General features: G+C 37.4%; 1 protein-coding gene across 1 annotated transcript; it reads right to left on the bottom strand.

The window, feature by feature from the left end:
• Positions 1-248: 248 nt before the first annotated feature.
• Positions 249-24,957, bottom strand: afg1lb (AFG1 like ATPase b). The gene is made up of 13 exons (XM_065255977.2): positions 24,819-24,957; positions 24,277-24,614; positions 23,339-23,390; positions 23,115-23,216; positions 22,458-22,585; positions 19,242-19,341; positions 13,222-13,280; positions 5,569-5,651; positions 5,097-5,167; positions 4,735-4,835; positions 3,151-3,291; positions 2,942-3,055; positions 249-1,077 (listed from the first exon to the last, which is right to left on the bottom strand). The coding sequence occupies exons 1-13, from the start codon at positions 24,925-24,927 to the stop codon at positions 955-957; spliced, it is 1,521 nt and encodes a 506-aa protein (XP_065112049.2). The 5' UTR covers positions 24,928-24,957; the 3' UTR covers positions 249-954.
• Between the last annotated feature and the right edge of the window lie 482 nt (positions 24,958-25,439).

The raw sequence follows: 25,439 nt of genomic DNA, 5'->3' as shown, positions 1-25,439 counted from the left end.
ACCCTCCCCCTTCTGTCTCCCTTCTACCTCCTCGCTCCTTTGTTCTCATAACCCTGCACAAATAAAAAGTCTACAAAGTCTACAGGTGAACTGTACATAACTGTAAACCCTCACACTAATCTTTGTTAACACATCTAATCATGAAGTCCTTTGTAATTCAATTTTCTGATTTAGTTTTAACGCTGATTTAATATATATAAACATTTATTTCATATTTTGCACATAGTAGTTATTAATGAAAGTCCCCTTTAAAACAGATCATTCTCGAAGAGGAACAGATAGGGAGCTGCATAATTCTCATCTTAAAACAATAACATAAAGCACGTGGGTGCGTTAAAGCAACATAACTAAGTTATGCTGACATCTTGTGACCAAAAAGAGAAATGAAACAAGAAAAAGGTTTGCATGTTGATGCTCATGGCTGATCCATCAGAAGGAAAAACATTTAATTTTAAAATCACTCATGCATTGCAGATTCTTTTTAGTTTGTGGATGTTCATATCTATTCAGTGTAACATTTCATACTTCCAGTCTTTAATGTTTCATAATGTTTATCCATTCAAATATTCAAGCAAGCATAAATCACATTATTTATATATAGTAATAGTATATATACTTTTTCATTACATTTACAATGAACATTTTTCCCTCTTATATCTGTTTTTGAATGATAAAAACTGCCACAAAGTTTCACTATCCACTAGAGGGCACTAGTCATCTTCTCATTTCTCAGCATGTGCACTGTCCCATTAATAAATGTGCTTTATTTTTTTCAAGTCTTGCAAGCATACAGCAAGAATATATATGATTCTTTGCTTTGCAGTTAAGACAGTAACAAGAAAAGGCTCCCAGTATCTGGCGGTGGTGATGGAAGAGTGCTGAATGTTTTGGAAGGTCTGCAAATGTTTTCTGTATAGAGGTAGTTGTTAAAGGCAATGGGGTTTTTGTTTACTTCTAACTCCGGTCACCCCTAACCCAGTACTGTTCAGTCTGCATCTCTGTGAGTCGTGACACCGTCCTCTGGAACGCAAAGGTCTCTTCCTCCGCTGTAAACAATGTCAAACGCCTACTGGCCTCCTGAATAAAACAAGCATAATTTGCAAATCATACGCAAGTCTAATGGGTGCTCACAAATGTTACAATTTGTCAACAGGAGCAAATAGCACATTATTGTAAACTAGTACAACATGATAATTATTTCAATGGGGTCATATTAGGAGTAATCAAATGTTCCATGTATAATGCAAACATACTTTTACATTAGGAAATATCTCATTCTAAAGACCCTAAATGACCGAAATCAGAACCTTCAATATAAATATCAACCACCAATGACCAACCATATATTTACATGACATGAGCAGTGATCAGTTACAGTGTGGTAATACAGAAAAACTCAGATAACACAAGAACTGAGAATATCGTGATACATTAGTTGTATTGTGTTTATAAGCAGCATAACTCTGATGTACTAGTGCAATTAAACAATTCTCCTGGATTAAATTTATTTTAGACTCAATTAATAGCATCTGTGACATATATGTTTTTAAAATAAATAAATATATGTGTGATGTGACATATGACTTTAGCAATAGAAATCTATAAATGTCTAAATGGTGATGCATTGTGGTAAATACTTCGATAGGTGTGCTAGCAACATAATTCCTGTGGGTGGTATTTATTCCACATAAACAGCATGTAGTAGACTGTTATGCAGTACCATGCCTCTTTTTGGTATTATTGAAGAGCTCAGACGCAAACCCCCCAAGTACGTCTCTGACATGTTGTCTTGTAAATGAGCATTTTTTTTACTCTTAAAGGAAAACACCACCATATTTCATTATTTTACTATGTTCTTACCTCAAATTAGACTAATTAATACATACCTATCTTTTATCAATGCGTGCACTTAATCTTTGTACAGCGCGTCGTGACTGTGTTAGCATTTAGCCTAGCCCCATTCATTCCTTAGGACGCTTAAAAAAATCGTCATGTTTTGTGCCACCATACTTACTTGTGTAACTACTCATGTAACAGTCTTTAAATAGGAAAAACATGGAAGTGTTTGGTGGCTTCTAAATTCATCCCTGTTTGGATCCCAAGGAATGAATGGGGCTAGGCTAAATGCTTACACATTCATGACGCGCTGTACAAAAATTAAGTGCACGCATTAAACAAAGATAGGTATTTATTAATTTGTCTAAGTTGAGGTAAGAACATAGTAATATATTGAAAAACAGTGGTGTTTTCCTTTAATAGATTCTGCCAACAAACCGGTGTGTCTGAATTAAGCCTCAAACTAACACACATAGGCCCGGTTTCACAGACAAGGCTTAAATTAAGACAAATCAATGGCAGTGCATATTTTAAGATCTTTTCAGTTAAAACAGCTTAAATATGTGTTTTAGTCTAGCCTTAATCCTTGTCTGTGAAACCGGGGAAACTGCTTGAGTGTTTTTGGCCATACTCAAAACTCAATATGTATTTTTAATGTTTATAACAGTGCAATATACAATATTGCCCCATAAACATCGATTTTCCACATCCAAACCCTATTTTGTCTGTTTTTATAAACTGAGGGAAGTTAAAATAATTTTCTGCAGCAAATATTAGCCTACCCCAGATGCTGTTAATAAAGCTTAACTTGCATCGAACGCAAAACATTTGTTTCAATGTCAACATGTTTGTGCTATTGTTATGATAATATGCAGACCCAGCCAGCATCTGTTGCATTTTCAGCACTGTTTTTGCCAATAATTTGTGGAATGGATTTTAACATAGTAAAATACGTTGACTGGAGCTGGTTATGTTACATTCATATTAATAGCCCAGACCATTGTGAAAACGGTATATATAATATCAAGTTGGTCCTGATGCTTCTAATGCTATAATGAATGTTATGTCTACATGCTTATGGTTACAGTTAGGTTGCCATAATTACATCTGTCAAGCCGAGTTCATCTATCATTAGCCGATCTCTAGCCTCCTCTCCACTCATCGGTCCCTGGTCAAAGAGACGATCTAGCGGTGCATGGGCCAACATCACCACCCTAACCTGAATAAGAGTGTTTCAAACAATGAGCAATGAGATGCTTTGGTGCCAACACATGCTTACAAGTCAATTTGCATTGTGGAATGTCATGACGTTACCTTCCTATCATAAAAGTTGTCAATGAGTGTGATGAGGCGTCTTGCTTGATCCTTCATTCCAACTCGAAGCTGAGGAACATTTCGTATGATGACGGTGTCAAAAAGACGTGCGATTTCCAAATAATCACCGGCACCCAATGGCTTTAACCAACAAATAAAAACACACAGAGAGAAAGAGATGTTAAATAAGGTATTTATTTGTAATACAAACTGTGATTTTATTTTTTTACAAATTCTTGATGATAGTAGGTGAGCCTTATACACATGAAAAACATAAATTCACGTATTCTTGCATCTCCACCTTGACAGCAAGCGAGTGGGACACTTCACCCATGTTGCATCTGAAGCTGTGACACATACATTTCAAGTTTTTCAACCCACCCATTTCTCTTATCTCATGTGCTCCCTCTTCAATTTCTGTCTCTAATCTTCCTTTTTGCCCTATATTTCTGCATCTCCTCTGGGTTACATCTCTCTGTGGTAACGGGCATTAAGTGGAAAGGCGCATTAACACATGCTGACATCGTCCCAACTGCATTAGCCTGACCATGAAGACTAAGAAGTTGAGAACTCTTCAGACGAACACACACATACTAGTACGCACACACGTACACACGCTCTCTCGGTACATTGAAGTGAGCAGCGCTCTGAAAGCACTGAAGGACGCAGAGACAGTACCTCGCCTCCATTAGAGAGCCGCGTGCACGTTCTTTCTTTCCTTCGCGAACAAAAAGGGAGCATCAAACTGGTAAACCAAGTCCAAGGTTACATACATAAACAAGCACACACACATATGAGCAAGCTGGCTGACTAGCTCTAGACAAGGCTGTGATGAAAAATTGAAAGGCACTGCAGGTGTAGCCTAGCGATACGGATAGATGGACAGACAGCGAGAGGAAGACTGAATAGTTTCGGGAGGGCGAGATAATGGCTGCTGGTTGTAGTCGAACATAAAAAAGTGAAAAAAGACTGTAATGAATTAAAGATATTTTAAAAGTCGGTATAAAAAACAAACAATTCTTGATTTTCAATGCTAATTTTAAAACCACAGCAAAAAAGTAATATGCTGTTGATGTTTGATATAAAAAATTTAATTAAATGACTAACTAAAAGGCAGTGCTTGTTATTTTTTAGAAATTGAATAACAATATCAAGAATTCTAGGCCTAAACATTTAAAATTAGAAACTGAAGCCTAAATGCACGGATCTGATATAGATATTTTGACACAAATTCATTTTTCTGCCCTGTTTGCCTTCACATAAACCGAATGTGTTCACATTAAAGGGATAGTTCACCCAAAAATGAAAATTCTGTCATTATTTTGTTCTGATAAACACAAAGGAATATATTTTGATACATGTTTGTAACCAAACCGATTAGAAGCCCCATTGACTTCCATAGTATAATTTTTCCAACCATGGATGCAGATGGGGTTCTGATTGGTTTCGGTTACCTCAAAATATCTTCCATTGTGTTAATCAGGACAAATAAATGTATACAGGTTTGTAACAACATGAGGGTAAATTATGACAAAATTGTCATTTTTCGGAGAACTATCACTTATACACTAAATTTGAACTTACTCGCTCACACAGTTCTTTAAAGGTGCAGTCTGCGATGGTCCCACAGGTTCGGCTCAGGGTAACCTCTCTTCCAAGCACATTTAACACCCTTGGTCTGGTTACTACAAACACAATTTATAGCTAGAAATACATAAATTGCATTAATTGCTTAAATTATCAAGGCAATAGAAAAATCTAACACTTCAATACTGTGTCTAGACATAAAGAGAGTCTAACATACAAAAACCTTACACACACACACACACACACACACACACACACACACACACACACACACACACACACACACACACACACACACACAAGTCATCCATACTTAACCTTTAAACTTCCGCTATGCAAAGGCAAATGAACTTGCTTACCATCATTTTGTCTGTAAGCCAGTTCCTCAAATAGCGTATTGACAGCATTCTCTGCATCAGGCTCACTTGATCTATGGAAAGCGAGTGAATGAGAGAGATAATGGAATATGAAATTAACTAGGTTTGAAGTGGTCACATCAAACAGTGCATGCTAAAGGCCCGTGTTTGAATTTTCAGTGTTTGAATTGAACAGGGTGTTGGATTCAAAACGCAAATATTGGGAGAGTGTGAATAAGAGCGAGCAACAATCATGTGGTAACACAAACACATGCATATTAACATGCCCTGAAGGAGCAGCTGCTGAGATAAAGGCTTTATAATAAGTCAACAGAATTATATTTATGTGCATTTACTCTCTTTTTCATAGTTTTCATTATCAGTTCAGTTTTCTCTATTATTTAATACAGTTTTGTAATAATTAACAATTTAATGCTTTTGTCCACTTCTGTGCTTTAAAAGTGAGTTTTCTTACATGTAGTATAGTTTTCTTGCTAGCTCCATTTCCATTGTCCGGTAGTCTTTTCCAGAGTTAAGAGAGATAGTATGACAGTGTTTCTGTATGGGAAAGGCATGGTTAAAACAGACTGACAATGTAACTGTTTTAAAAGACGCAGTTCATTTCTATTTGCATGCAATTTGCAATTGTCCCCTAGGGGGAGACAGTGCCATATGTAGATTACTATAATTAATGTAATTATTTTAATTGCTAAAATAAAACTCCATGGGAACTAAACCACGGTTTAGCTTTAAAATTTAACCTTTTTATACTCTTTGTGATTTACATTACCGTATTTTAATAACAGTCACATACATCTTTATTATACAACTGATTGAGAATGAGGGACGAAATTTAAAGAAAAACCTTTTGGTAGCATTGCACTGGTTTCAGTGTTTGTTTTATTATTATTAAACTGTTTAACTGCTCAACAATCAAGAACCAAAATAAACAGATATTTAGTTAAAAGTTAAAGTTATGTGAATATAAATGTCAGTATGGTAAAACTTTTAATCAGTCACATCTAACCAAACAAAATGCTGGGGGCACGTCGACAAAAATGACTGATAAAAAAGAAGGGTGATTATTTTTAACAGGATGTGGATAATACGTGGTATTTAGGCGAGAGGCCTTTGCCTGAATCAGTCCTCAATGACAGCTTCAGCGAATTATGAAATCAGTGAATTTTCCGCCACCCTCCTCCTTGAACTAAAGATAATTAGCAATCACCACACGGAGCGAGAGAGGAGCGATCTATTCCTCTTCTTCGTGTATCTCTCGCCTCTTCCCCCCATTCTCCAGCGCTGTCAACTTTTCTCTCTCGAGCGCAGAGTTCCGCGTCCGAGCCAATTGGCTGAATCAGCCGTAATGACAGGCTGACAAATCGCGAGCAGAAAAACACAAAAGGAAAAGTGTCACTTCATCAACCCTGCTCGACCTCGTCAGCAGGCCGCCGTGTAAACAGCCGCCACGGCCTCGACAACCACGCTTCCCCAACAGCCATCATATCGGGTTATTCCTGCGCACACCCCATCCTGTCCATTTTTTTTCTATTCAACAAACTTTCCTTTTCTACAAGTGTATCTTAACGGTTGATGGACCATCTTGAAGCTGAGCAATCGTGAGTAGGGGAGGGGGAGAAAAATACAATCAGTAATGATTCCAGCGCTTGGTTCTGTATAATCAGTTGAAGACACGTCCTCTTGTGGATCATTGCATGATTATGGCCTTTGATGGGTTCATTAAAGACTCATAACTCCTCGAAGATCTTCATTGTTGGTCCTTGTCAACTCAGAATGCACTTTGACACACACAACTCTGATGCCTGTCAAAACCTCCAACAAGGCCCCATGAGACTTATGTGTGGGATCTGCTATCTGACTAATCTTTTTCATTTACATGTATTCATTTAGCGGGCGCTTTATCCAAAGTGACTTTGAAATTGCAACCAAACAAAACATTTTAAGATTTATTAAGAGAGACTTACAAGAGCTATTTGTGGCTACTGTCTAGAGGACGAGAATCATTTACATTGCATTTGTGCATTATCCAAAACAACCTACGGTGCATTATATGGTATACATTTTTCAATAGATGTGTTCCCTGGGATCGAACCAATTACCTTTTGGGTTACAAACATCCTATACTCTGACAAAAAAAAAATTGTCCCCAGCTATCACTGGGGCGGTACCGAAGGGTGGATATTAGGACCTCAAAACTACATATTGGTATCTAAGGGTGCATATTAGTACCTCAAAACTACATTTTGGTATCAAAAGGTGCATATTAGTACCTCAAAGGTACATTGATACCAAAGGGTGAAATTAGTACCTTAAAAGGTACATATTTGTACCAACAGGGTGCATATTAGAACCTCAAAGGTACATATTGGTATCAAAGGGTGCATTTGGTACCTCAAAAGTACACTGATACGAAAAGGTGCATATTAGTTCCTCAAAGGTGCATATTGGTATCAAAGGGTGGATATTAGTACCTCAAAGGTACATATTGGTATCAAAGGGTGCATATTAGTACCTCAAAAGTACATATTGGTATCAAAGGGTGCATATTAGTACCTCTAAACTACATATTGGTATCAAAGGGTGCATATTAGTACATCAAAACTACATATTGGTATCAAAGGGTGCATATTAGTACCTCAAAGGTACATTAATACCAAAGGGTGAAATTAGTACCTTAAAAGGTACATATTTGTACCAACAGGGTGCATATTAGAACCTCAAAAGGTACATATTGGTATCAAAGGGTGCATTTAGTACCTCAAAAGTACACTGATACGAAAGGGTGCATATTAGTTCCTCAAAGGTACATATTGGTACCAAAGGGTGGATATTAGTACCTCAAAGGTACATATTGGTATCAAAGGGTGCATATTAGTACCTCAAAGGTACATATTGGTATCAAAGGGTGCATATTAGTACCTCAGAAGTACATATTGGAACCAAAGGGTGGATATTAGTACCTCAAAAGGAACATATTGGTATCAAAGGGTGAATATTAGTACCTAAAATGTACATATTGATATCAAAGGGTGCATATTAGTACATCAAAAGGTACATTGATACCAAAGAGTGAATATTAGTACCTAAAAGGTACATATTTGTACTGAAAGGGTGGATTTTAGTACCTCAAAAGTACATATTGTACCAAAAGAGTGCATATTGGTACCTCAAAGGTACATATTGATACCAAAGGGTGCATATTAGTAGCCCATAAGTACATATTGGTACCAAAAGGGGGGATATTAGTACCTCAAAAGTACACATTGGTACCAAAGGGTCCTTATTAGTACCTCAAAAGTACATATTGATACCAAAGGGTGCATATTAATACCTCAAATGTACATATTTGTACCAAAAGGGGGGATATTAGTACCTCAAAAGTACACATTGGTACCAAAGGGTCCATATTAGTACCTCAAAAGTACATATTGATACCAAAGGGTGCATATTAGTAGCCCAGAAGTACATATTGGTACCAAAGGGTGGATATTAGTACCTCACAAAATACATATTGGTATCAAAGGGTGCATATTAGTACCTCAAAGGTACATTGATACCAAAGAGTGAATATTAGTACATTAAAGGTACATATTTGTACCGAAAGGCTGGATATTAGTACCTCAATAGTACATATTTGTACCAAAAGAGTGCATACTGATACCTCAAAGGTACATAATGGTATGAAAGGGTGCATATTAGTACCTCAAAGGTACATATTTTTACCAAAAGCGGGGATATAAGTACCTCAAAAGTACATATTTGTACCAAAATAGTGCATATTAGTATCTCAAAAGTAAATATTTTTACCAAAATAGTGCATTTTAGCAGCTCAAAAGTACATAATGGTACCAAAGAATGCATATTAGTACCAAAAGGGTGCATATTGATGCCTCAAAAAAGTACATAATTCTGCATATTATTACCTCAAAAGTACATATTGGTACCAACGGGGTGCATATTAGTATCCTTAAAGGTACATATTTGTACCAAAAGAGTGCATATTGATAACTCAAAAGTACATAATTGTACCAAAATGGTGCATATTAGTACCTCAAAAGTAAATATTTGTACCAAAAAAGTTCATATTACTAATAGTACCTCAAAGTTACATATTGGTACAAAAGGGTGCATATTGCTACATCAAAGGTACATGCTGAAACCAAATGTATACAAATCTGTACTTAAACGATACATATTAGGACCTTTTAAATGGTACTGCCCCAGTGACCCAATTTTTGGCCATTTTTCTGACAGTGTATAGCATGGATGGCCTTAAATGAACTACCTGTATATCAAGTCATAATTTAAAGTGTCACATTAAATTCATATCGACCCCAGCTGCATATTTTGGAAGCCCACAGCATCCCTGCTCAACAATTCAGAATGAGAATGAAGTAGGGAAAAACTCCGTCTCTCGCTCTCTCTCTCTCTCTCTGTCCTACACTTCTCAAAAAAGTTGCCTTTGAGTTTTTCAAAGCAAGGGTTGCCATTGAGCTCCAACAAAAGCCAAGGATAGCTGGCGATTGGACCCTGATGAGGTCCACTACCTCATTACTGACAGCCGAAAACATTTGATGCTTTTTTCCCTCCTGTTTGGGAGGAAGGGGGGTGGATTGACAGAGCCTGGCTTAAGGAGCGCCCGGTGGGAGAACTGAGCAAAGAAGAGGTGGCAGAGGGGGACAGGGCTAAAGGTTGTCGTCCATTCATCTTTGTGTGTCTTACAGCCTCTGCGGTTGGAGAAAAGAAAAAGGGGGCTGGAATAAGGGGCGGGGTATAAAGAGAACGAGAGACAGCTTAAAACAGTGCCTTCATGCTTTTCAGGACGGGACGACTCTAACATCAAAGTGTTTTACCACTGTGGTGTGCGATTTTGTGTTTCTGTCTCTGTGTGTGTGTGTTGAGTGAATGCATTGAGAGATTAGGTGACTAGTGAGTGAGTGTGTGTGTGTGTGTGTGTGTGTGAGAGAGAGAGAGAGAGAGAGAGAGAGCTATGGGGGTGGTTAACTACGTGAACGCACTAATTACGCCTAATTATCTATTCCCTTTACATATAACCGGCTTTGTTAGTTACTCTCAAAACATACTCAAAATGTTCTCACAACCTCTCCTTGCCCTGTCCAGGACTCTTAAAGAAACATCACCTTTGGAACATCTGTTTGCTTTGAAAGCGTGGACCCCCCACACCTCCACAGGGGCCACAGGCCACAGCCCTTGTACTCTCCGTAACAATCACTTTCTCCTAATCTGTCCCTGCGAAAAACATGACTGACTAACTTTAGTGGTGACTTGGCAAAGATCTTTTGAGTGAATGGACTGTCAACAAATGCCAGGACACCTCTAAAAAGTTTGTGGGATATAATATGACCGATACGATTTTATAATGAAACTGATCCAAATTGTTGTACTCCAATGATTATTTTTGTTATTTTCAGAAGCCTTTTCATTAAAATAATTATAATAACACAGATAGGTAACAATATTTATACTGAAAAATCACTATCAAGTTTTTTTTAGATTATCTAATTTTTAAAGAATGTTACAGTAATAGAATACAACGGGAAATGGCCCCTAGCTATCACTGGGGTGGTACTCTTTCAAAAAGTACCACTTTTGCACATAAAGAGTTCATATAAGTACTTTAGAGGTATGTCCTGGGGCCAAAATTATACAAACAGTATACATATCTGTACCTAAATGGTACATATTAGAAACTTTTTAAAGGGTACTGCCCCAGTGACAGCCAGATACCATTTTTTGACAGTGTAGAATAGATTTGTTGCGAAAATGTGACCTGAGTACAGGGCAAGAATTACGATGACCAGGGCCAGTATGAAAAAGTTTTGGTCCAGTTGTCACAGATTTGTCACTTACCCCATTGGATCAGTGATTCTTTATAAATGTGAAACCATGATAATAACAAACTGTATTAATTTTTAATTTGCAAGGCAAGTAGAAACTGTCCGCAAGCAAAAAAAAAAAAAGTATTTATTACTGCTATTACTGGGTCACACTGACCTTACATGAGCAGCTCAAGAGTCACAATTTTCCCCAAACAGACATCAATAACTAATTTCCAACTTTAACATTTACTGACTTTGGTATTTAGGTTGCCATAAAGTTTCAGGTTGAGAGCTGACATTAAGTTACATTAAAAATGCCTAAGTCACAGGGTCAAAATGACCCCTTTACCATCAAAGGATTAAACATAAAATAGGACAGAGAAATAATGACAGAAAGAAAACAGGCATCATGCAATTTCCCGACCTCCTCCTTCTTTTCTCTCTCTATGAATGCTTTATCGGATTAGATTTCTCTCAAAGGTGGCTTGTCCTTATTAACTGCCTTGTCTAATTAACTATCAGATACCCAAGCAAGAATGAGTCAGCTTGTCTTGTCAACTATACAAATCTACGATTTCTTTCTAAATGTTTCTCATGCACATGCTTCTTTATTTAGGAAAAGAGGAATATAGGAAAAGATAAATATTAGAAATAGTAGGTTAAAAATAGATATTTATTTATGGAATAAATGGTTTTAAACCAAGGAAAAGATAAATAAATATTAGAAATAGTAAGTTAACCAAAGGTCAGTGGAACAATAGCGGCCATCCAACATAAATTGCCTCTTTTCATTTTTGCTCAATCTTCAAGATATTCAATCATCAAACACAAATCCTTAGCCAACAGAGACCTTCAACATGAAAACACACACACACACACACACTACGCACACACAGAGCCAAACATATGTACTTTTTAGTGATGTATATGGCAACAGCAGAAAAAGGAAAACATCTGAGCTAAATTAAAGTTAAAAATGTTTAATTAGAATTATTTAATTAAATACATAAACACTGAAGAATTATAAATAAATATAAACGAATGAGAAGATACAGAGTAATATTTTGTAGGGAAATATAAAATATACCACCCTAAAGACATAAATAAGAGGAAAATGAGAGTCAAGAGCTTGCAAGTGCATCCCACACACACACACAAGTTAGTCCATCACACATTATTAGGGTTGACCAGACATGAGAGGAGGTACTCGGGCCACCCCAGTTACCCTGAACTACAATCCCATGTTGCCCCAAAACCAGATGGCCTAACAAAGAAGCTTGAGCAGTAGAGGTGCAAAGAGTTTTCAGCATTCGTACCAGGCAAGATTAACCGAGGCCAGAACAGAGGGTGACTTTAAGGACCCAAGGGATTTAACGGAGACCGAGTAAACCACAGTGACTGTGCTGGGCCACTGACCATAAAAGACAAGGGGTCAAACTAAAAACCTCAAAACCTGAATAAAGAGTCTAGCCGCTTCTTAGTATTCTGCGAAGAGGGGCCTTGAGGCAGTGTATCGCTATTACGATTAGAGACAAGACGGCACACATCAGAAAAATGTTACTGGCCTTGATGATGGTTTTTAAAGCCATCTTTTTCAACTGATGTGTCCAATGTGTGTGATGGAAGATGACTGTCCAAAAAAAGAGCCAGAACTGGAATTAAAAAATATATTTCTTTCTTGATGGTTTCCGTGTCACTATCATAACCAAGTTCCTTCTCTGACCCCTCAAGATAAAACTCACTTAGCTGTTGCTTTAGCACTGCGTGCTGATATCAATCAAATGTGCAAGAATGTGGGCAGCTGTAAAATGCCTGAAAATGATCGTCTGATTATTTATGATGGAAAGCTGTCGCCGGATGATGATAATTACCCAGACAGCACACAGAATAATGCCAATACCTGCTTAAAATAATACAATTAACTTGCAAAGCAGATCAGAGCATCGCTGGCGTCTGTGGCTGGGTACACTTTGAAATGCAAGCAGTTTCATGCAATGCTGTCTCATTCCAGCCAACCCACGCCAGTCATTAAACGGCCTCTATGTCTGTCACACTCTCACTTTCTCTCTCTATTTGTCGCTCTCATCTCCAGGTATGATCAAAGCTGTCTTTTCTGTTTTTGCAAACACATATGGGGTTGTGTGTTTTTACCTGCGAATAAAATACATCAAAAACCAGGCAGAGAAGAGAAGGAAACATAAAGAGCGAGGGAGGAAGATAAAATGAAAGGATAAATAAATTAAAAGAGAGAGTGACTTTGTCTTTACCTTGAGTACACCAATGAAAGGCACAAAAGCAGCCCTCTGAAGCCCGTTTTTGTACAGTTCTGAGAGAGAGAGAGAGAGAGAGAGAGAGAGAGAGATGCTGGTTAGATTCACTCTTTAGCCTCTTCATAATGTCATTTTCCATCTGCGATTGGCAAATAAAGTGTCTACTGATGAAGTGAGGAACAGGAGGGGAGGAGGGACAAAAGGGACGAGGAGAGGCAGAAATTGATTTCTGTGGGCAGCGCAGGAGAAAGGCAGTACATGAAATTCATTACATTCCCAAACAATGAGCTCAAGAGAAGAAGTCTCTCTCTTTCGGCACAGACAATAAACCAGCATCATGGTGAATGAAGACTTCAATTAGCCACACAGGCATGATAAGCCACACACACGCGCACGGATGTAAAGAGACAATGAGGAGTATATGCTGCCTCTCTGGGCTGTAAAAGCTTGTTTAAAGCTGCAGCGAGCAAGAAAATATTAGAATCATAGTAAAAGAGGGATGTTGAGATATAAGCAGTCCAGTGAGGGACTGTTTAGCTGAAAAGTCCAGTTTTCACTCAAAAAATCAAATCACACTGTACGCCTTGTTGGCAAACAGATGATGATCATTCTGATTCAGTCTGGAACTGAATGAGCTCATCCTACAGTAACTTACTGACAGATACTGTTATTTTATCAATTCATATTTCCTCGAGATCACAGTATTTTAGTCAGGACTTTCCACACCAGAGATTTATGTAGCTTTTCATGATATTTTTATATACCATCTCTCTCAAGCTTTAAATTAAAAGGGCAATTTTTGCTGCTGTACCTTAAAGGGGTAGTACATAAAAAATTATTTATCTTTTACCCACCTTTAATGTCATTAAAATTCACTTTTTTTCTTTTGCAGAACACATAAGGAGATGTTTTGAAGATTGATGGTAACCAAACAACATTAGTCTCAATGGACGTCTGTGGTATGTACACAAAACCACTGAGACATTTCTCAAAATGTGAATGTGAAATCCAGTCTCATAATCTAATTTTAAGATTGGGAGCATTTCAATAATTGCTTTCACATTGATTTCAATTTCTTACATGGCCTTACATAAAAATATATCAAGGTTTTATTTTTACAGAATGTTCTTTACATCATGTACTTTAGGAAGATTGTAGAAAACAGTGGGTCTCATTCACTAACAATTGCGTACGTTTTTCGTTTTTATATGCACACTTGAACTTCTCACGAACATCTTCTGCGTACGCACATTAATTTGTTCTTATACTTGTTTTTACGTGAATTTGGGGTGTTTTATATGAGCGACCGCGTGCATTAGGTTGGTAGGTAGGTTTGCCCAAACCAGCTCCATATAAAGGCTTTCTGCTGGGCAGTGCTGCTCCACAGAAAATTTTAGAGCAGTTTGTCATAGAAGCAAAAGTGCTCAAAAAGAAATCCATGATCATATTTATTATCTGTAAAGATTTGTTTTGCTTTGCATTTTTTATTTGGGAGGTTTTGCTGTCGCTGGAGGAAGCCGGTGCTGTCCACCGACCCCAGTAACATTAAACAAGTACTGGATGCGTTAAAAAATATGATATTTTATTAATATGACGGAGACGCGCATCTGTATCTAAAATAAAACATACAGGAGATCAAGTGATTGACGTTAGCACTTCTCATTACATTAACATGACGTTTATATTAGGCATTAAGCAGACACTTTCATATAGAGATTTAAAAAGTGAGTAAGGAAAGCGTGAAGATTTGTCATTAAGTGCATCTTAATGCGGACAGGGATTAGACTAGTTCTAGACTAAAATAAATTTAAAAAATCTCTCCAAACTGAAAACAACTTGCACCGACATATCTTAAAATACATCAGTGCCCTTTACTTTGCCTCAAAATGCACACAAGTAATGTTTTCAGTTAGACATGTTTGTTAAAAATAGTTATTTCCTAATTAAACTAAGGCCTAGTCCTGGTTTAAGCTAATCCCTGTCCGGGAAACCACCCCTTAATGTGTAGCAAAAATAAGTAGACTATAATAATGTATATGTAATGTATATAATAATAATATAGATCATGTATAATAATATATAATACCAAAAATATTATAATATAAAAACCATGTAAATTTATACATCAACATTATTATAAACTTTATAATTATAGCAGTGTATTTGCTATATAGCGTATGTGATTTTTGCATACAAATGGTTTTAGGTTTTCTTGAATTTTTAGTAGAAATTTTGATACGAAAGTTTTTGTTGGATCACGATTTGTTTGTGAAAACATCCGTACGCACATCTCTCGCACAAATTTGTACATACGTATGCTTAGAGAATGAGCCAATGTCTCTAAACATTTTTTAGCTGGGATTTCATAAACTGGGACCCATACTATATCTTGTGTTCTACAAGTATAGAGGGATTGAATGACATAAAAATAAATGTTGACAGATTTTTGTTTTGGGGTACTATTCCTTTATGACTTCAATGTAAATGCCATTTTCTGTGTGAAATGAGGAGAAGTTACGTTAATTAATTAATTAATTAATTAATTAAAAACTGATCTTGATCCAAGTATTTATTCAAGACATGCATTTCCACAGACTGTAAAGTAAACAAACACATCTACATGATCTAGCATTAATCCTACAGCACACAGTTTATTTAACCATTATCTCTCTGATCATAACTAAAAGGACTTAAAGCATCATTTAAAGATTTAAGAAGTGAAGTGCACCCTCTGTGCATCCATTTCCCTCACTTCACCTAAAGAAATAGTACTGCAAACCGCTCCGGATGAAGATGAACAACCACGTTCAATCACGCGAGCCTCTTTAGCGGCTTTTCAGCTCCGCATCATTATATCAATAAGCGAGCAATCTCTCTCCATGCAATCTCGCTCTCCCCCATCTTTCATGTGTACCCGTCTATCCATTAGTCACCTAATTAAAATGGAATAAGATGGCTATTAAGTTTTAGCGTAGTCTTTGTTCTCAGTGGCTGGTTAATGTTAGGAGAGGATCTCTTTATGTAACTGCCGCTCACCGTTTTGTACTCGTCGCACAAGGCCACTTCATACAAGACTTTAGCAGCGCTCCGAGACTGAAACCAGGAAGAGAAAGCCGGCAAGACTGTCTTATCTCTACCCCTTATCACTCTCTTTCACATGCTCGCTCTCCAGTTTAATGTAACATCACAGCGATTGCAAAAAAACCCGACATCTGTTGAATCAACAATGAGGCTGAGGAAGAAAAAACCAGGATTGATGGAGAAAGATAAAAGAGTAACTGTTCACGTTCAAGCGGGCATCAAGTAATGTTGCCTCGTTTGACGCTAAACGGCAAGCAGGCGAAATATCTTTGATGCCAGTGAGACTATGATTTTAATTGAATATGATTTAAGATTAAATGCTAATAATTGATACGGGCTGTGCGTGTTGAAAGCTTCATAAATAACAAACAACCAAGTCTCTCTCTTTTCCTTTTACTTCAAGCACCTCAAACATATACCAAAAAGCAAAAAGGAAGTACTTGGGTGATAAATAACTTGTAGTTTAGGGAATTATTTCGCGAAGGTGACTATTTATTATAACTTATTTACACAATAAGAATAAAAACAGGTTGCCTGATGGGATGGAGACGTAATGATAGGTCAGTACAAGATTGAAAATTAGCTTACGTGAATGGGAAACCTGCTAAACATGTTGTTATTTTCAATAAGACAATGTTAAGAAGTGGCTTTCTGTTAGTTAAAGGGATGTTGTCAAAATTCAAAAGGAAAAGCATTGAACAGGGATAATAAAGATGCATACAAAACCAAACAAACAAACAAACAAGAAGATACCCATGTTTTGATTGAAATATTCAATTATACCCCATTGACATAGTACTTTGGTCCCAGAAAATTTCCGTAAAATTAGCAGAGAGGCTACTGTGTGAACACAAGCAAGTTCCGTAAATGTTTTGGGATCGCTCCCGTAAAGAGGACCTATACATTGGCATAACATTTACGGAAGGCATTCTGTGAACAAGAGGCAGTGTAAATAAGGGGCATGCCGTAGTAAGGATTTAAACGCAACATTCATGACAAGAAATGTCAGCAAACTGGACTGAAGCAGAGATCAGGGAGCTCGTCACTATCCACACTGAGTTCATTCACCAGCATGACAAAACAGCGCATCACATGCTCCTTATAATCTTGTCATAAACAAAAATGCATGCGCCTGGTTATTCTCGAGAGAAATCACGGATAATAAGCAAACTTTAGACGCTGTGGAAAAAAACTACCAAATGCAGAACTTTAAATACGTCACATGTCTTAATGGGATCTTTACGTTATGTGTGTGAATGCACGCACAGATTCCGGAAAATCATTGGCAGTGTGAATGAACCAAAGATCAAATGATCCCAGAAATATCCTGGATGCATTTTTTGTGTATATTCCTAATCTCTGTTTGAAAAGTGCTTTAGAGAAAGTAAAAAATAAAAACAATTTGGAATACACTTTTTAAAATTGCAAAGTTTACATTAAAAAAGTTCAAAATCGATTCAAACCCAGGGCTCAACGCAAATAATTTTTTATGGTTCAGGTTTCACTTGCTCTGCCAAAATTTTCACTGGCCCCAATAAAAAATGTCAGTGTCACATATTTAAAAATAATAATTCAAAAGTCAAATATAATTGTATACATATAGATCGGGCGCACGTGCAGTGACGCGATAAGCGTCTGGTCCAAACTTTACTTCCGGTTTCTGTTTGTTTAATGGTTGCTGAAACTGAACTCTTAAACAAATACCTCGTAGAAAATAACAAATGTTTTGGGTTCTTTGTTGATATTTATTCTTCGCAGAGTTTACCGGAAGTTACGTGATGACATGAAAGCCGCGTGTTTATGTTGTTACTGCTGAAACCGTCTATACAACATAAATGTTCCAATAAAAAAAGGTTCCCAACTTTGCTGCATTACCTGTAAACTGACAGCAAACTGTGCAAAATATTGCATTGTTTCTTTCATCATGTTTTACGCAAGTTAATGTCTGCTTCCAAGATGTTAAATAATATACATTAATGAAAATATATTTTAGCGACTGAGGGTGAAGCAGTAGCCCGATCGGGCAAGTGATTACTTTTTACTGGCCTGAATGTCTCTCACGCTTGCCCCGGGCCACCGGGCAGTCCTTTTATGTTTAGCCCTGAAACCAGTGTAATTTTTTTATATTTTTATTTATAATTCACCTCTATGGTTTTTATCACTTAATTCAAATATTGTAGTGCTCCTCTATAACTCAGCACTGTGTTAGCAACGCAAAAGATCATGGGTTTGTACCCAGGGAACACGCATACTGACAAATAATTCATACTTTTTAATGCACTGCAAGTCGCTTAGGATATAAGTGTCTGCCAAATGCATATTTAAATGTAATACATGTAAAACTGACTACATTTAATTTCATATATTATCTGAAGGAGATATAAAAAGTACTGTATAACAGGAATGACTCACTTTGACCATTGACACTAGATTAGTTTTACATAACCCACCACAGAGAAGCAGTCAATGACAGGTGTGCAGAAGAGGGAGGGAGCTATGACAAAGCAGCACAGCAGTGAGAGACCTTGCACAGAATCATGGCATCAAAATACACACATTAACTAAAGAGTGACTTAAAGGGGTGTGACCTTTAGAAAAGAGTAAAAGGGAGGAAACGCAAGCCTGATATATGAGATGGTACAAAACTGGATTAGAACATGGGCGTACGTGTAGTTTAGGAACATGTTTTACTTTCAGGACACACAAAAGAACGGCAGAGAGTGAGAAAGGGACAACTATCTATTGTTTAAAAGTTGGTAGTAAACAATAGAAGGTGCAAAGGTGTACAAGAGTCATATGTGCTGTGTGTTAACTGTATTGATTGAGAAAATGAAAAGAAATAAAGTACTTTTCCTTAAGTGTCAGATCTGTGTGTGTAAGCAAAAATCAGGCTATTACAAAAATAAGTGCACAACGTTATCCAGGCATCCGCTCACCTTCAGGTGGTCGATTTGAGGTAGCAACAACCACCACGCCACACTTGAACAAGCCTTCAAATAACTGTTTAAGAATCATGGCATCCGCTATATCCACCACCTGAAAGAGAATAAAAACTGATTATTGCTTATATAGCTTCCAAATCAGCTATTACCTTCGTCTTGCTCAACCAGCATCAGTTGACATAAATAGCTGCAGTTAAGTTTATGAGTACATTTATTTGATCAGTTTTTTTATGACCTGAGCCCACTGTCTAATGGCAAAATAATTGATCAGATTTGCATCATCTCTTATGTCGGGTGGTTCTGGGGAGTAAGTTACAAATACGAGGGCTTAGTGACATCACCTGAAAAGAGTTTGCATTGTCAGATATTTTGCGAAGCCAAACTGTGAACCCCATTCATAATAAGACCAAGAATATATTTAAGTAAATAGGGTTGGAAAAAGACACAGCAGTTTCCATTCTGTCCACTCACCAGGACCAGCACAGACTTCAAGAGCTGGGACAGGTGTATCAGCTAAAGATTAGTGAGACACAACCCTCACCCCTTTGGCCTTTCTCTCCCCTGAGCTAATGACCACAATTGTGTGCATGCATATACGTGTACTTGTGCATACGTGCGCATGCGGATGCATGAATGAAAACCAGGTGTCGTTACATTTTAAAACCGCAGGCTCGGCCAAGGTCCTTTGACATCACCCTCCCCAGCACGCTCGCACATACGAGAACCCACACAAAGCCACTCCACCTGACTGTAAAATGGCCACACAGAGCTGCGGCTTTCTGCTGGAGACAAGGACAAGTGGTCAAAGCAGCTTGAAAAAAGCAAATAAATGAATACATAAATAAATAAATAACTAAACAGCGATTCGAGGTAAAATCAGTGGCACAATGACAGCCAGATGGCCACACCGAGACAAATGCACACACATACACGCACAGATGCGCTCGCATTGTGCTCTTGAGGGCCTGGCATAGCTGTCCCTGAATCTCAGAAGCGAGAGGATGAGTGGGTCTTTCATTATTATCATTTTCATCATCATCATTCATTATTATCATTTAAACGTTGCCTTTTTCACAGCAGTGAGCTGTTGCCTCACACACATCTGCAGCAACACAGGGGCTGCTGACCCTCCCCTGGCAAAAGGAGCCCTTTAGTCAATACCACACAATGAGATCTTCCTTTAGCGACTCTCTCTCTCATCTTTCACTGTGTTTTTTATTACTTTCTCAGGGCTGAAATACATTTATACAGAAATGCATTTAGTCAAAAGCAGAATTGATGTACTCTTGTTGTGCAACACTTAATGCTATACACTGTATATGGTCTTATTAGTGTTTTGATTGGATATTTCAATAGCCAAATGTAGGGCCTGCGACGTTTTTGTCATGTAAAAGATGTCATTCATAGTTCTTACGAAGAGACACTTATCACTGCCATACCCCCAGCATATGTTGTTTTTCTTATATTGAAGTGTTTCCCTTTTTTTTGCATATTAAACCTTCGGCCTCATCAAACCCAATTAGAATCTTTTATATCAGCAAAGACAAGGCGCGCGCGTGTGTGCATTGTCGGAAGGGTGGTCTGCTAAAAAGATGAGGTGCTACGGGCATAAATTGGATCAGATTTCTCTTTAACCGTCCCGTCTATTCTTCATTTCAAAGGAGTCATTTAATTATGACCTTTTCATCCGTCCTGTATTTGTTTTTTGTTTGTTACGCAGGCACCACAATGTTTTAGTCTCAGGGTATTGATTGCCAGGTTGAGTGCAAGGAAGCCCTCCGCATGGCTCTTTGGCGTTGTTGTGGACGACAGCGAAAACAACGGCGCAGATAATCAAATGAGCATCCAATTACGGCAGCAAAGAGTCACTTTTGTGTGCTGCACACGGGTGCCAAATTGCACTCTTTTGATCTTAAACCTTTACTTACACAACTCTGTCGATGAGTAATTTCACCCGGCGACTGAGACAATGCCTCAAACGTTTTCTCGTCGCTCGTCCTCTCCCTCTTGCTTTTTCTATATCTCTCTTGGTGCTTCTCTCAATGCCTTGCATTCATTAAGGGAGTGAAGAGGGACAAAAGGGGAAGGCTACAAATTACTGATAATGATGCCGGACTAATGAAGAGAATGGAGAAATTTCATTAGCATTTAAGAGGCATGGATGCATGCGACCCGCCATAGTCACTCTCCATTACCCCTTACTCAAGGAAGCAAAAGGGCCGACTGAAACTCGATGCTTCATTTGCATGCTTAAGTGGCAGTGGCTCCTGATTGGTAAGGGGCTGTCAGCTTCTCATTTAAGCATCGTAAACAAAATATGTGTGCTTTGCTTTCCATATTGCCATTGGCAACGACTGTCGAGCAGATTGATGGTGTGCATCCAAGCATTAACAAGATGCATCCAGGACATAAAAATAAAGATCAGGTCTAAGGTAAGAGTTTTTATTTTTAAAAGCCATTAATAAAAAGAGCAGCTCTTGAACCTTAGTGATAGAAAGAGACTGATTATGAGACTATGTGAGATGAGACTCTTGAACAGAAAGAGTCTGCACAGGTTAGTTGCAAACTGTCTGAAAATCAAAGACAAAGATATAACAAAGCATTAATGACGGAGACCTTATTAAAAAGAAACCAGATCACACTCCTGATATAGAATAAAAAACAGACAAAGACTAAAAATGATTATATTAAGTATGAGTATATAACTAAATAATAAAAGTGTATTAAGATAATATAATAAGAAATATTTTCTTAATAAATTAAAAGTACTGATGACAGGTTAAGCTCATAGACTCGTAGACTTTTTCAAAAAGTTGTTTTTTATCATAAAATTAACTCTTGCTGCTACATCCATATATGTTTTCTATGAAATAATCCCAAACTTCCTTAGTGAGTGCTCCCAGGTTATTTTTTAAACTTGTGTGAAGGTATGTAACTCCACTAGATGGCTCCAAAATGAACAAACCTTATGTCTATGAACTTGAGTACTGTCGGCACTCCAATCAGATAACTGTAGAAATTGCATTTAGCATTGGAATGGCTGTGCTTTAAACATATCCTTAGCTTTTATATTAAATATTTGTGATAACTGTGACACATTATACCCCCACACATGCAAATTTACATTGTGTTTATGCATCAAATAGAAGCCTTGAAAAACTCACAAACACCCTGCACCCCCCTCTCCAAACTCTATACTCCTGCCCTCACCTGAAACTCATCAAAGCATATGAGACAGGTTTCCTCTGCAATCTCCATAGCAACCGGAAAGATGGGGTCATACATTGTCATTTTACCTATCCTTCGTTTTGGCAGGCTCTGTTTTAGTTTGTGGATCCCTGAATTGCAGAAAATGAAGTCAAATGTAAATCCTATCAAAACTTAAATTCAAACATAACAAACCTCTGACTAAATTCAAATTGCTATATTTTCCACTATTATGTTTCATCATAATTATTTAAAGGGGACATATCATGAAAATGTTTAAGAGCTATAATTGGGTCCCCAGTGCCTAAACCTAGAAAATGTGAGTAACTTAGTTTTGGTAAACCATTCTCTGCAAGCATGTGAAAAATTGAAATTTGACTCCCTTTGTGATGTCAGAAGGAGATAATACCGCCCCTTAATCTGCACTATCCAACCACAGCACTGCCATTTAGTGCAGACTAGAGATCCACTCATTTGCATTTAAAAGTACACACCTAAAACGGCACATTTTTGCTCACACCTACAAAATGGCAATTTTAACATGCTGTAATAAATTATTTATATGGTATTTTGAGCTAGAACTACACACTCTGGGGACACCAAAGATTTATTTGACATCTTTAAAAAGTCTTGTGAAATGTCTCCTTTAAGACAACTTACTTTTATGTACATCTAACATGAATGCGTTGAAGTGTACCCTCTTTTTTCTGCTGTTTTCCACAAATGAATAAAAAAGATCCATCAACATTGTTTTTCCAGTGCCTGTTAATTACAAAAACCACAAAATAAGCTATAAAGTTGTTGCCTATATAACAACAAATGTAATTACCACCATTGCTAAAATCTGTTGAAAGTCCTATTTAATAAATCTGACTGAAGCTTACCAACATCACCATGGATATAGAAACCACAGGGAGGTTGTGGCTTTGGGGTCTCCTATAAAAGATAGCAGATATTAATTACAGCAAATATGTGACCCTGTCTGTGAAATCCAAGCTAAAGTTTCAATCTGATTATAAGATAAGGATAAATTTAACAACAACCTAGAAGTGATGTTACAATGTAATAATTTTCCATGGTGCTTTTAAGTAGTGAGGCCTAACATATTGAATGGCACTGTATGACTTATCACTTATATAAGTTGTTATTGTAGCTAGTGGCAGTGGTTCATTTACAGCAGAGTTAACAACACAGTGGGGACAGCGAGCTGGAGAAGACACAGAGCCTGTCAGGGATGGATCCACAAGGTGGAGTCATACACTACACTTCCACAGGGCACTGCCAGGGGGAAAAGTTCACATGCCAACACTCTTAGGTGGAATAGCACTGTTTTCCAATCTTTTTAACTGAACAAATGGACTGCCGTTTGCTCTGGTAATGCTTTAAATAAACAGTAACTTGAGGTTTGAGTTGCATTATTCCAAAAGATTGACAGAAACTCAGACTGAAGCGGCCTTTCGCAACCTCTCATCAGATATATAATTAGCCTAATAAGTGATTAACTACTAATGATGGCCTAATTATTAATTATTGCGCAAATACATTATGCTGTTCAAGACCCCTCATTACTGCAGCAAGTGAGGGCTGGGGTGTCCTGACTCAGTAGAGAACTGTGCTATGATACATCAATAGGCTTTCCTCTCACTCTTGACCCCTATAAACACACAAATACACAAAAGTGTTGAAGTTCCTCTGACCTACAAATGACAGCACCTTAACAAATGTGATATTAAAAGTGTGAATAAAGGTTGGACTCTTATGATGTTTAATGTAAACAGGGTGTACAGCCCAGCTTAGCACAAACGGGACATACAAACCATACCTTGTGTGTGCCATTTTTATCATCTTTATCCTCTTCAGGACTGGAAACTCTCCTGCATGCTTCGCTTTCTCTTGACTTTAATATATTGTCCAGTTCTGAATCGTAGATTGATTGACTTTTACTGTGTTTAGGCAGAGGGAGATAAATATGAATGTTGTTGTAGTCAGTCATAACTCTCTTTAACTGTTCTAGTTGAAAGAGTGCAGCTCTTTGTTGGGCATCTTCTTTTAGTGAAGAGGAGCGCACCAGGCTGTCATAATGCTTGACCAAAACACTGCGTTCATGGGCACAACAAGATGCCGACAGGGCTGTAAGTCTTCCACATAATGATGAACAACCTTAATAAAGAGATATAGGGAAGTTGTTAAACACTATTATTCTGAAATAAGCTTCTTTTAATAGTTATATAACATAGATATGGTCCGTAACAATTAATTCATGTTTTATAACATTGTAAAGACGTTGTATTTGAGCTAGTGCGTTATAACGTCAATAATTTCAGTAATTAATAATGCACGAGGCAGATTAATATTTATGCTCACCTCTAACTGTGTTGAACCCTGCACACAAACCTCTTTTGGACAAGCTTGTCTCTTTTAAAATAAATCTTAAAAGACACCCCGTTGTCAAGTGCGACGCGTGTGCCGCCATGTTGATTCAAACTTACATAACTTTATTGATCTTTGTTCATAGACACTTAGAAGTTCTTCGTTTAAGTGTGATGACATTCATAGACTTAGGTTTGTTTCTTTAATTCAAAGAGAGAGAACACAAGGACTGCTGTTTGTTAGCAGCACAATATGTCTGCATGTCATAATATAAGAGAAATCAATCTGACCTGACTAAATGTCTCCATTAAATATAAAAGAGACTTAAAGTATATTGGTATATTACAGTATATTACTGCTTTATTTAACTTTGTGTTTAAGTTTTTGTTCTTATTCTTTTTTTATTTCTATAACTTACTATTTTACTTTTAATTTTGCACTATATAGTTTGTTTATTTTTCTTCGTTTTTTGCACTATTTGCAGCAGCCCAACTGCAAATGATTTTGCAATACAAATGTACAGTTTTTGTCACTGAAATTAAAATTGAGAGAGAGAGAGAGAGAGAGAGAGAGAAAGAGAGAGAGAGAGAGAGAGAGAGAGAGAGAGAGATCAAC

The sequence above is a fragment of the Paramisgurnus dabryanus genome, chromosome 12 (genome assembly GCF_030506205.2).
Source record: "Paramisgurnus dabryanus chromosome 12, PD_genome_1.1, whole genome shotgun sequence".
Taxonomy (NCBI): domain Eukaryota; kingdom Metazoa; phylum Chordata; class Actinopteri; order Cypriniformes; family Cobitidae; genus Paramisgurnus; species Paramisgurnus dabryanus.
The sequence above is the reverse complement of the archived record's forward strand: the minus strand, read 5'-3'. Positions and strand labels throughout refer to the sequence as shown.